The 12418-nt window shown below is 41.4% G+C and overlaps 1 protein-coding gene across 2 annotated transcripts in view; it reads left to right on the top strand.

Moving 5' to 3' along the window:
• Positions 1-6165, top strand: part of PAG1 (phosphoprotein membrane anchor with glycosphingolipid microdomains 1) — a 381650-nt gene extending 375485 nt beyond the window's left edge. For both annotated transcript variants that reach the window (XM_077492929.1, XM_077492930.1), the window contains 2 exons: positions 1010-1069; positions 5150-6165. In XM_077492929.1, the coding sequence (XP_077349055.1) occupies positions 1010-1069; positions 5150-5503 (414 nt within the window). In that variant the 3' untranslated portion in view covers positions 5504-6165. The remainder of the gene's footprint in view (positions 1-1009; positions 1070-5149) is intronic.
• The last annotated feature ends 6253 nt before the right edge of the window (positions 6166-12418 follow it).

Genomic DNA, 12418 nt, shown 5'->3' with positions numbered 1-12418 from the left:
GCAGTCCAGCATGTTTATTATATATCAATTTTTGGAAACTCTCTGATCAGTACTAAGCAAGGGCAGGAGAAGGGACAGCAGAAAGGTCCCTATAGACAGCTGTGAATTGGCTGAAGTTCGGACCATGGGTGGCCCTGCAAGCACCACCAGTTTATTTGACTGAGCCGGGTACATAGCGGCCTTCAGAACCTGACACTTCTAATCTGTAAGGGACTAAATGCAACTAAATACATAAACACAAAAAGGTCTGCTGATCGGTTCCCGATCAGCGCTGTCAGTAAATGACTGAGAGTGCTGACTGGAGTATTCTGGCGGGGGGGCTATCCCCTTGTCAGAACACAATAGCACAGCAGGGGAGATCGCTGCACTAACATTGCATGATTAGTACAGCGGCTCCTCCAGAGCTGTCTTTTTTTTTTCGTTCAGCCTTACTGGGTTAAATGAAAAACTACTGGTGTGTACTAGCCTTAAGGCTGATGTCACACGGGTTATTCTGCAATTGGTGGCATATCACCAGAAGCAGAATTACACTAAAGAGGCTTTCACGTGTCCCCCAATGAAATTGCATCCTTGTTAGCCCAGAATGCAGCTCAATCAAGGGCGTGATATCCTTGCTAGCAAGAGATCAATTTAATAAAAAAACAGTGAGTTGGCAATCGCCAATGAGTTGTCCCCAATGATAGGATTGCCCTTGTGACATCCGCCTTAATAAAAATGAAATAAGGTAAAGTTACACTCTCATTACAGTTCAGGGATGGAGATTCAGATTATTACAAATACTCATTAGTGCACAGTTCTCTGTAAGATCTTTTGATACTTTGTATGTATGAAAGCTTCCCATGTTCCTTGCCAGCCCCATTTACATAATAACTCCCCATTAGCTGGTAAAAGTAAGGTCTTTGTTCCACAGACCTGGGATAATAACCCAAGAGGATTTGAGCCAGAATAAATAGTGCTCTCGTTGCGGTATAGACATATATGTATTGATCCTTCTTTTCTTTTCTTTTAGAGACAAAGTTGCGTATCCTACAAATCTCGAGCAGAAGACCCATGCCTGACAGAAGATGACGTATGTATTAACATATTAATCCTCATAGTAGCCCCAGGGAATTTTGCTCTTTGAATTAAGCCATCTTACCTGGCTGCAGGCAGGCTTCACATTGTCAGCCAGTTGTGTGATGTAGTGGGGGCTACGGCATGTTTGATCTCCCGGGTTGTCAAGTGCGTGTTGGTTTTATGAAATAGACAGATAAATCAAAGAAATACTGTCATTGTATAAACAGAGAATTCTATGAATAAAATATGCAGATGACAACATTTTTGGGACTTTATCCTGTAAATATGCTCTCAGTATGTACTATGAGTAGTGTAGCTGTCATATATTTAAAGAACCTGTATAACTAAAATATATATATATATATATATATATATATATATATATAACAATATGGTAACCGGGGTAATTGGCGCTACCTACAAATAAAACTCCTTACAAATAGAGTGAAGAAAAATCCCTCTACCGGGATTCCTCAAATCCTATAAGGTTCTAATTATTTCTATTAGGATCAAGAAAAAAGGCAACAGAAACAGTTCCTACTAGAATCTATTACAATCATAAAGATGGTCTAATGTGTATCAGCCACACCCTACAGAGTAAGGTCGGTATATATAAAATATATAATCCCGAATAGATCATGTGTTCATCCTAAAAAATATATATATAATAAAAAAGGGGTATATGCCAAAGAAATGCTGCTATTATGCGATTTTCCAAGTTACAAGCTACTCAAATGTCCCAAAAAACAGCAATATTCCTACTGGAAATTATATATATATATAATTAATATTTATATATAATTTAATTTAATTTAATCTATTTTGTTCCCAAGGCTGCCATGGAGATAACTGAGCAGCTTTTATCAGAGGTAGATATTTGCAGTTTTTACCGGCACTGTTCTTATAACACTTAGCCTGTGATTGTTTAGACCAGCCTTTCTCAACCTTTTCAACACAGAGGAACCCTTGAAAAAGTTCTCCAGTCTTGGGGGAACCCCTGCTAAAAAATCAGAAATATACAACTCATAATACATTAGTGTGATGGTCAGTGGGAAGAATGGTCCTTACACTTGTGGTCATTGGAAAGAATTACCTCCTTACAGATAGCTAAAAAGATCAATGGTGTCGGTGGGAATTTATCAGAGAGGTAGAAATGGCCCAATGCTGAGGGAACCCCTAGCAACCTCTTGAGGAACCCAAGGGTTCTACGAAACCCTGGTTGAGAATCACTGGTTTAGAGTGAGGAGACCTCCATTCATCAGAACCAAAGGGAAGGGGTGTGTGTATGTATGCCACAGTATGCGCAGTGTGCATGCCCCGGTGACGTCACCAGCTGCTACTAAAGTAAATATCTCCTAAACAGCACTCGTTTAGGAGATATTTACTGTACCTACAGGTAAGTCATCTTATAGGCTTACCTGTAGGTATAAAAAAAGGGGAGGAGTTTCAAATGTTGCGAAAATGCATTGCAAAGTTTTCCTTTAAAAAAAAGCTTATTGACTTCCATCAGTATGTTCACATTGCAGTTAAAGGATTTGGGGTTAAGCTGGAGAGGTAGTTATGGCTGGATGCTGCTGGAATGTATGTGTCTTGGTAACCCTAGTGGGAGTGTTGCAACTCCACTAGTAGGTGAGTTTAGACATAACTCCCCCATACTGTGAACCACCTTCACAATATTAAATGAGAAGTGCAGGTTTTGAAAAAAAATAAACATCCATACTCACCTTGGTGGATGCAGCATTGGTCACCCTCCACCTCTAAGAACGACAACTGAGCAATCAAAGGCCACTGACCACTTTGATTTGAGAACCACAGTTCTCAGTCTTCAATGACCAGACAGCTGGATGACTTTCAGTCCCCAGCTCTCTGCTGTGCCCCTCCAGTGTTCACTTGAGCGTTGGACTGTAGAGGGGGCGAGCGGGAGTGGCTGGCATTAACAGAATCTCCCTAGAGTCTGGACCAGCTGAGTGATGTCAGCCCATTGTTGGCTGATAATGGTCACAAGAATGCAGAAAGAAGTGCACTTCTATGGCCTACATGAGAAGTAGGGCCAAAAAGAGCTTTGGTCCTACTTCTCCTATAATGCTTGCGGCAACCATACTCCAGCCTTGGATTGGCAAGTGTAACATGTACATGGTCTACTATGCACCACAGATGTAATAGTAGAAGGCACATGGGAGAATATGTAAGAACTAATGATTTATAGACCACTAGTTTGCCCTTACTTGGCAGGTTTAGTTTACTTAAGGGACCATAAAGAATTTTTTTAGTCTTCCCTCTTTCCCCTGCTCACTTGCTGTGCCTCCAGCCCAGCTAAGTAATATCATCTAATTCTTGATATGGGAGACCGTTGGCACTCTCTATACGCCTCCACAGTGCAGCGCCTGGTGTCTAAGCTCCAGTCACCAGACCCAGAAGCGAATGTAACGAGTAGGAGTAGTATATATATAGCCCTGGTAAATAAAGAAAAAATAATATAGCCTACACAAGTCATATTGTAGTTGAATGTTATTAAAAATGAAATTTCCTTTTCAATCTGCAGTGCTGTAATTTTCTGAAAATGCAATATTCCAGGCTACCTGGAGTTGTTCTGTACACAGAATGTGTACTGGACACATCCAGAAATATAATTTCCTGCTTGTGTGATTGGTTCACTGATTTTCCCAGAAGTCTGTACCAAGATACAAGTCATATTTCAGGCATCCCCTGGAACAAAAATGTCATTTTTGGTGAGGTACTCCCAATAGGAACACTTCTAACCCTGGGTTCACACTGATGCAATGTGGGAACTAGCCCGATTTACAGCACTGGTTCCCGCATCACTCCTCTCCCGCAGGCAGTTCACACTGCCTTGTGCAAACCGCTGCGGGTGTCATTAAAGTTAATGACACCTCCAGTTTAGTTCGCAGATCGCAGTGCGAACTGTGAACTAGCACAGGAATCAGATCGCATAAGTGAGAACACCCATGCAATCCGATTCTAGTGTGGGGGAAAACAAGTACCTGCACTATTTTCTGTGCGAATCCAATGTGAGTTCAGCCATACAACTGTATGGCTGAACTCGCATGCTCAGAGATCATATGTGATCTGCAGTGCAGGTGCCAATCACATGCGATCTCTGAGATTGCGCTAGTGTGAACCCGGGCTAAAGGGATGCAGGTCCAGCAAAATTTCTCCTCAGTGCTTTGCAGGTGCCATAGCTGATTGGTGAAATGTTGAAACCACTCCCATTAGATTCATTTTGCCATATGGGCCCAGAGAAACCGAAGGGATTTCTTCAGAACAACAAACAAGTAGGAATCTGCAACAGAGGTTGTTCTAATCCTTGCAATGTACATAGATCATCCAGGGGGAATGTCTTTTTTTCTCAACAAAAGTGGAGTTGTGCTTTAAGTATACTGAAAAGGGAGCAGGATGGCTCGGAACCTCAGTAATGCCACGTACACACGATCTGAATTCTCATCGGAAAAAGCTCTGATGGTTTTCCCGACGGAATTCCGACGGAATTCGGCAAAAGCTGTCTTGCCTACACACAGTCACATCAAATTCCGATTGTAAATAGCGCGGTGACGTACAACAGGTACGACGGGACTAGAAAAAGGAAGTTCAATAGCCAGTAGCCAATAGCTTCTGTCTCGTAGTTGAATCTAAGCATGCGTGATTTTTGGCGTGTCGGAATTGCATACACACGATCGGAATTACCGATAGAAAGTTTTTCCGTCTGGAAAATTGAGAACATGCTATAAATTTTTGGCTGGTGGAAAATTCGGACAGCTAAATTCCGATGGAGCATACACACGGTTGCATTTTCTGATAAAAAGCTCTCATCTGTCTTTTTCTGGCCAGAATTCCGATCGTGTGTACGCGGCATTAGGGTTAGTATTTGCACCTTATGATCCCCCCACTAAAGTGAACCTGTTACTTTACCCATTGTGGTCAAAGTACAGGTTGACTTTAGATGCAAATCTCTTGCAATAATGTTAACACTTAGCTCTTTTACATGTGAGATGAAAATGATACTCCACAATGAAGTTGTAATATGAAACATTTACTTTTGTAGTATTTGAACCATTACTACTTGTTTACTTTTTAGATTTCTGCCATGTATTCAAGAATTTCCAAGACTGGACAATCCCGAAGACATCAAGAAGATCTCTCCCATTATTCCTACATCCAGGATGTTGAGATATCTCCTACTACTTGCAATGGGTCATTTGCTGCAGTTAGGGACATTGACAAGAGCCCTAATCTCATTGGCTTGCCGCCTCCAATGGACATCCTAAACGGTGGACTGGACCCAGAGTACGAAGCCATCCCATCAATATGTCGAGAAGAGGACAGGACTACTACCTTCTGTAATGCTGGCCAGGGGGTCCCCCCTCATGGGGAAAGTGACTATGAAAGTATTGGTGATCTCCAACAAAACGGAGACTACTCTAAACTTTAGAAGGTACGACGACCAGCATTTATATCTGACATAGCACAATCCTTTCCTGGGTCTTTCACATACCCTAATTAGCAACGGATTGAAGAGAAAGCACATCTTTACCTAGACGAGGACTGTTTCCCTGCTGCATGAAAGCCATGGAATTTGTTTTCAGATACCTTATAATTTTATTTTTTATGTGCCATTTATTTTTTTATATGTAGCTGGTATATTGCCAAAAAGAAAATGGATCACCCTGAACTGGATGAGCATTTAGGTACTTATGAAACTTACTAATGGTACGGTTTGAAGAAGATTTGTTCACATATACATTGATATACAGATATAGGATCCATAATCCTGTTCAGTTATGACATTTTGCAGACAATGGATCTCCCCTAAAGTAGACCCGTCACTACTGAATCCCTTTTGAAATACTGGGTGCCTCTTTCCCATCTTCAGTAGTTTAACTCCACTTTTGAAAAAAAAATCCCCTCTGGGTGATTTATGTACGGTACATTGCAGGGATTTTAACAAACTTTAGTGTAGATTCCTACTTTTTGTTATTTTGAAGGAATAGCTGTTTCCATGTGCAGTGAGTCTGTATGGGAGTGATTTTATTATCAATCGGCTGCTGCACCTGCAGGGCTCTGAGGAAAATTGCATGAGTCCGCACCCCTTTAGACGTGATTTCCTTTTGGGAGTAGGTCACAAAAAAACTAATTTTTGCTGCAGGGGATGCCAAAAGTCTGATTTTCATCTTAGTGCAGACTTTTGGGAAAATCAGTGAGTCAATCACACAAACAGGAAATTGCATATCTGGGGGGCGTTCTGTACACCTTCCATATTGCATTACATTTTACAGAAAATTACAGTGCTGCAGATTGAAAAAGAGAGGTAATTTGTAAAAAAAACATTCAATTACAATTTGACTTGAATCTCCGTTGTATATGCTACATTATTATTTCTTATTTGCTCCCCCCCCCCCATGAAAGTGGAGTTAACCTTTAAGTGAATGATCTGGGACATGTATGCAGATGAAAAAAGTTAAAGAAAAGTCCTGATCCTCTTCTTACAGGCCAATTATTGTTGAAGTCATAGGGTCCAGGACCAATAGGCATTACACCTCCTCTTGGTGACACCCTGTGCAGGAGACAACCCCATTGGGCACAACATGAATATTAAAAAAATGGGCAGCATAAGGGATTTTCTATTCATTCATACACGAGATCTTCAAACCATCTCTATTGAACAAGTTACATTTCAGGAGACAGATGATTTGTCAATTTACTCTGTCTTCAATAAAAGGTCAGACTGTGACCCAGAATATTGCCTGTTTAATGGATACCTGCTGCTGCTCTGGATATTTTGCTATATATGCATAATTAGGAAATGGCTCATTATCTTGAAGAAAGCGTCAGAATGACCGATTTTCATTAAAGCCCACCTGTCACAAGAGCAACATGATCAGGTTCCTTTATAACTTTTATCCTCTGCATGCCTGTCTCTGATCTGTGAATTGGATACACGCAGGTCACTGCCCTTTCTTCTATTCACAGGTTTACATTCATTTGAAGCACTTGTTGTAAAATATACTATAGGAAGGCCTTATGCACACTCTCATTTGGCCTGCATGACCACCTTCTGGCGTGGCTGTAGTACAAAGGATATTATTGTGATTAGGCTAGTGACTAGGTGCCATTCATGCAGCTGCAAGGATGTTGCTTGGAAATCATTCCTGGTGCATGCTACTTGAACTGTTGTTGCTTCTCCAAAGAGCAGGCAGGTGGTAGAGAATTAGAAGAGTGTTCTAAAGAGTGATGTCACCCTTCTCATATGATGTAGCCTTATAGCACTGACGGCGAATCCACAACAGCATCTCCACTGCTTTATAAGTGGTATGAAAGGTGAAGCTGTTCTTCTGTATTTCTTTCAGTTGTGTATAAGCTGTTTGAATGTAGTCCCCCTTTACTTTTGTTGCCTTGAATGGCTTTATGTACACCCTGTGCAGTCAACCCAGGAGTTGGTGATGTATGATTTACTAAAACTGGAAAGTTCAAAATCTGGTGCAACTCTGCATGGTAGTCAATCAGCTTCTAAGTTCAGCTTGTTCAATTAAGCTTTGATGGAAAAAAACTGGAAGCTGATTGGTTTCTATGCAGAAATGCACCAGACTTTGCATTCTCTAGTTTTGGTAAATCAACCCCAATGAGTTTAGCTGAAGCACAGTAAGTTGCCCCTGCAGCTTGGTCAGAGAAGTCAATGCCCGTGGACACCAACAGCAAGCTAATATCTTCACTAATGCCTCCTGCTTGTCTCATTTTGACTTACTTGTGGTTACAACTTTGTGATATTGTTCAGGTGATCCAAAAGTTTAGAGATTGCCACCTGGATGGTGGGCTTGGCCAAAGAAAAGGGCTAAACCCTTGAGTCCCTCCACATTCCAACATTTTGGCCTCCCCACCTGCTCCACGATCATTGCCACCTTGTTATATAAAAAGAAAAAGGAAAAACTGCGCTAGTATGTACTAAAAGCCCTAAACAAGATCAAAGCAGCAATTCTGTGTGCAACACAAACACCAACAGTATATATAAATCATAGGAATCTGGTGAAAAATTCCTACATGATAAATCAAATAAATCAATAAGCAATAACAATGAATAAAATGCCACAGTGCATAGATCCGTGAAATAATAAAATGATGTGCAAACTGTCCATAAACAGGTGGGTTGTAAAAATTACATATTTAGGGAACAAGTCCATCTTCCAACACCAAAACCTCTATGAATCCAACACCAGCTGAAGAAACTGCTTACCAGCTGCTGTGGTCCCCTTATTATAAGAGGTCAGATACCGCCTGTGGCTTATCAATCACCCGGGGCCTTTCTCCTTGTCTCACGGCTGCTCCGCACATCCAGTATCACTTGATAGGTGAATGATGGGATAAGGGCCCAAGAAGGCTCCACATAGTGTGAAAATCGTTTGGATTTATTAAGTAAAAATCATAGCACTCATGCGTTAAAAAAATAGCACCTTTTGTTTGAAGTGTCAGCTGTACACAACCAATTACCCATCCGTCAGGATGCGAGAGTGGTGCTGACGTCAGCGCGTCACTTTTCCCTACACGTTTCGGCACAAATTACATTGTCCTTTTGGTGTTGTAAGATGGACTTTTTCCCTAAATAAATCATCTCTACAAGTCATGTGTTTATGGACAGTTTACACATAATGTTATTCCTTCACGGATCTATACACTGTGGCACTTTTTTCATTTTTATTGCATAGTGATTTATTTTATTTATCATGTATGAATTTTTTCACCAGATGGCACAATTCTTATTATTTATATCCACCTTGTTATATGCAGCCAGTTAGGGTCTTAAAATGGATGTAAACTCAGTCACATGTCATAGTAGTCTCACAATTTGAATGTAATATCAAAAATGTCAGTATTGTATACCCTCTTTTTTTTATTTTTACCTACAGGTAAGCCTATAATAAGGCTTACCTGTAGGTGAAATGAATATCTCCTAAACCTGTACGGTTTAGGAGATATTCACTTTGCGTGCAGCCATGAAGTCAGCGGTGCATGCGTTGTGAAGGCCCAGCTGAAGATCCGTCAGACAGTGACGTCATCGTGGCACCGGCCACTCACAGCGCCGGAGCCGTGAACCCTGAAGAAACGCAGAGGGCAAAATGTCAGCTTCCTCGGCTGGACCGGGAGGCGATATGGGGACCTCATTTTAAGGTGAGCAATTCACAATGAGCTAGTATGCGAGGCATACTAGCTCATTATGCCTTTGCCTTACAAGGTTTTTTTTTTTCCATGTGTGGGTATATAATTGCTTTTAAAGTGTTACTAAACCCACAACCCTAAAAAGTCTGTATATGCAGTAAAGCATGCTTGTTTTATATTCACTGTGGAACTTAAGGGGTTAATCATCTGCATTGTGTAAAAAGGCTGTTTGATCCTGACTTCTCTTAACCTCCCCTTCTTCCACTGTCCCGAATCCTCCTCCTGCTAGAACAGAGCCTTTGGAACAAAGCTCCACATGCTCAGTTTGGTGTGTTTTCCTAGAGAGTTTTTTTTTTTTCTTGGGAGAGTGCATGTGATCAGCACAGGGCCAATCAGCGCTGTCCAGACAGAGGGTCAGGGGTCTCTCCAGCAGCCTCATAGGGCAATTAGGGAAGAAGGAAAACTCCTCCTACAAGCTTTAACTAGACACTGAGAGCAGTCACAAGACTGTTCTAACTGCTGATAAGAAAAGGTATTTAGCAGTTTATAGTTACTAAAAATAATTGCATTACCATGTTCTGTGTACTGTGGGTGACCATATAAAATGAATTCCTGGGTTTAGTAACACTTGAATAACTGATGGTGCCCTGAAGTTCCTTGTTAAGGCACGTCCTATTAAAGAGGAAGTAAACCCTGATGGGTTTACTTCTTCTTTGTCTCCCTGCAAAGGTAAAGCATAATGGGCTACTATGCATTGCATTGTAGCCCATTATGTGTCACTTACCTGACACAGGAGCCAGCGATGTCACCGCTGTCCCCTGTAGTACTGAGCGTCCATCTTCTTCCGGGGTGTCGTTGCTTCAGCCACTCACAGCACCGGAGCAGTGATGATGTCACTCCCGCGCATGGGAGCCGCCACTAACGGCATATCGTCGTTAACAGCGATAGCGAGGCTGCGCACCGATGTCTACGGCACATGCGCCGTAGACAGAGGTGCCTGTCTTTTAGTAAATATCTCCTAATCCGTGTAGGTTTAGGAGATATTTATTGGACCTACAAGTAAGCCTTAATCTAGGCTTACCTGTAGGTCAAAGTGGTTTGTAAGGGTTTACAACCACTTTAAAGGGTGTCAACGATCTATACTTGGCTCCCAATTGCTTTCCTGAGTTTTTACGCACGTTCTCTTGGAGGCTTTAAAGGAGAAGTTCACCTTTTGTAACATGTTACAAATGCACTGCTGCACCCCCATGTCCCCCTGTTTTAACAGTGAGCGAGGAATCTTCTCCCTGTGCTTGCTGCCACGATCTAAAGAAAGCCTGGTAGCATGATGCGTCTTTCAATCAGTTTTCTGTGAATAAATGGACTACAGCTACTGACATCCTTTGCGGCTGATGACTTGTAGCTCTCAATGAACTACCTTGGTGCTGTTGAGCGCTTTAGTAGTTCATTGATTCTAATGGCGTGTACACACGACAGGACTTTTCGAAAAATTTGTTGCCATTCTACGAGTGTGCGCAATTTAAAGCAGGACATGTTGGGTATCTATTTACTCAGCGTAACATCATCTTTCACATTATACAAAAAAATTGGGCTAACTGTTTTATTTAATTCATGAAGTGTTTGAAAAATTGTTGCCCAAATACCACGTGACATAAAAAGTTGCAACGACCGTCACTTTATTCCCTAGGGTGCCTGCTAAATATATATATATATATATATATATATATATATATATATATATATATATATATATATATATAATGTTTAGGGGGTTTGTGGTAATTTTCTAGCAAAAAATTATGATTTTTAAATGTAGTAGAGGAGTGCCAGAATAGGCCCGGTATGGAAATGGTTAAGCAGCAATGCTAGCACTCAATGGACAGGCATGTTCTGATGTTCTCGCCATTGGGAAACCAGCCTTGAGCAGTGACATGCATGTAGACCAGAACTGGCTGCAAAGGCTGATAAAGATCAACAGCAATAAGATGCAAAAAAAAAAAGGAAAAAAATGGCAATTGTTTAATAAACAGTACTTATTAGCACAGCATTAAAGGTTTGGGACCATTCTGACATTTTTCCATTGTGCAGTGTTGACCAAGTCATATAGGAAGCTTACAACAGGCTCTGTCAGCAAGTGCGGACTGGCAGATGTAACATCACTCGTCTCTCTATGTGTTTGGCTTTAAGCATATAAATAAGAACCTAGACACATGGAGGACAAAAAAAGTATATAACAGGACCATCAGCAGTGCTGCTTGACCTTTTACTCATCACTTGTGCTCCCCACAGCTAATATAAGAAGAATTTTTGGTAATCCCGATGACAATTAACCCTTTCTGCACATGCTACAACCAGCAAGCCTCCGCATCTCGGTCTCATAGTGAAGCTGTGCTTGAGGCTGGATCAGATCTCTTTGATGCCTTCACTGATTGTTCCTGTCGGTTCATATTAGGCACGTTACATTTGCTGAACTCATTCAGTTTAGTGCATGTGGCAAGGGAGATGAGTCTGTGAACACCATTCAGCTAAAGTGTACTATGAGCTGCAGTTAAGGGAGATCTTAATAAAACCTCATCCTACTACTTCAAAGCTAGAATACAATCTAGATTTAGCGTGGTCACCTCCTTTCCCCTCCCAAGGACTGATCACGCCGTTGTATTTACTAAAGGATTTAATTAAAGTGGTCTGCATTCAGACCTCTCTGTTTTTCGACACACGTGAACTGGAAACTTATTTGAACAGATATATGTGTGCGTTTGTTGATTTCTGTAAAAATGCATGGGCATTAAAACGGACAGGTGTTCTTCTGCCCTTATTAGTTCATGATCGCAACTTAATGTCGCTCTCCGGTCGTATCTGCAATTTTTTCCAAAAAGCACCCTTGTGATTCCCACTTAGTTGTACATTAAAATTAGGATACTGTTGTAAGTGTAATCCTTCTTCCGAATTATAAATTTGCCATTACTCACAGGATCCTGGTAGGCAGGCAGTGACCATTAATGATGTGGGCATCTGAAGCCCGTTCCTTTTTGCTTCCGGGATTCTGGGCAGCTGGCTCACGCCTGTGCAGTGATGACACCTCACGGTGCACCGTGTTGTTTACAGGTTTCCATTACAATGGCAGCATCGGCGGAATTTCCCGCCCCATTGTTACGGCAACCTGTCAATCAACACAGAACTTGCTGTCTCGAAATACTGC

The sequence above is a fragment of the Lithobates pipiens genome, unplaced genomic scaffold (assembly GCF_037356315.1).
Source record: "Lithobates pipiens isolate NorthernLeopardFrog02 unplaced genomic scaffold, aLitPip1_a1.2 Scaffold_19, whole genome shotgun sequence".
Lineage (NCBI taxonomy): Eukaryota > Metazoa > Chordata > Amphibia > Anura > Ranidae > Lithobates > Lithobates pipiens.
The sequence above is the reverse complement of the archived record's forward strand: the minus strand, read 5'-3'. Positions and strand labels throughout refer to the sequence as shown.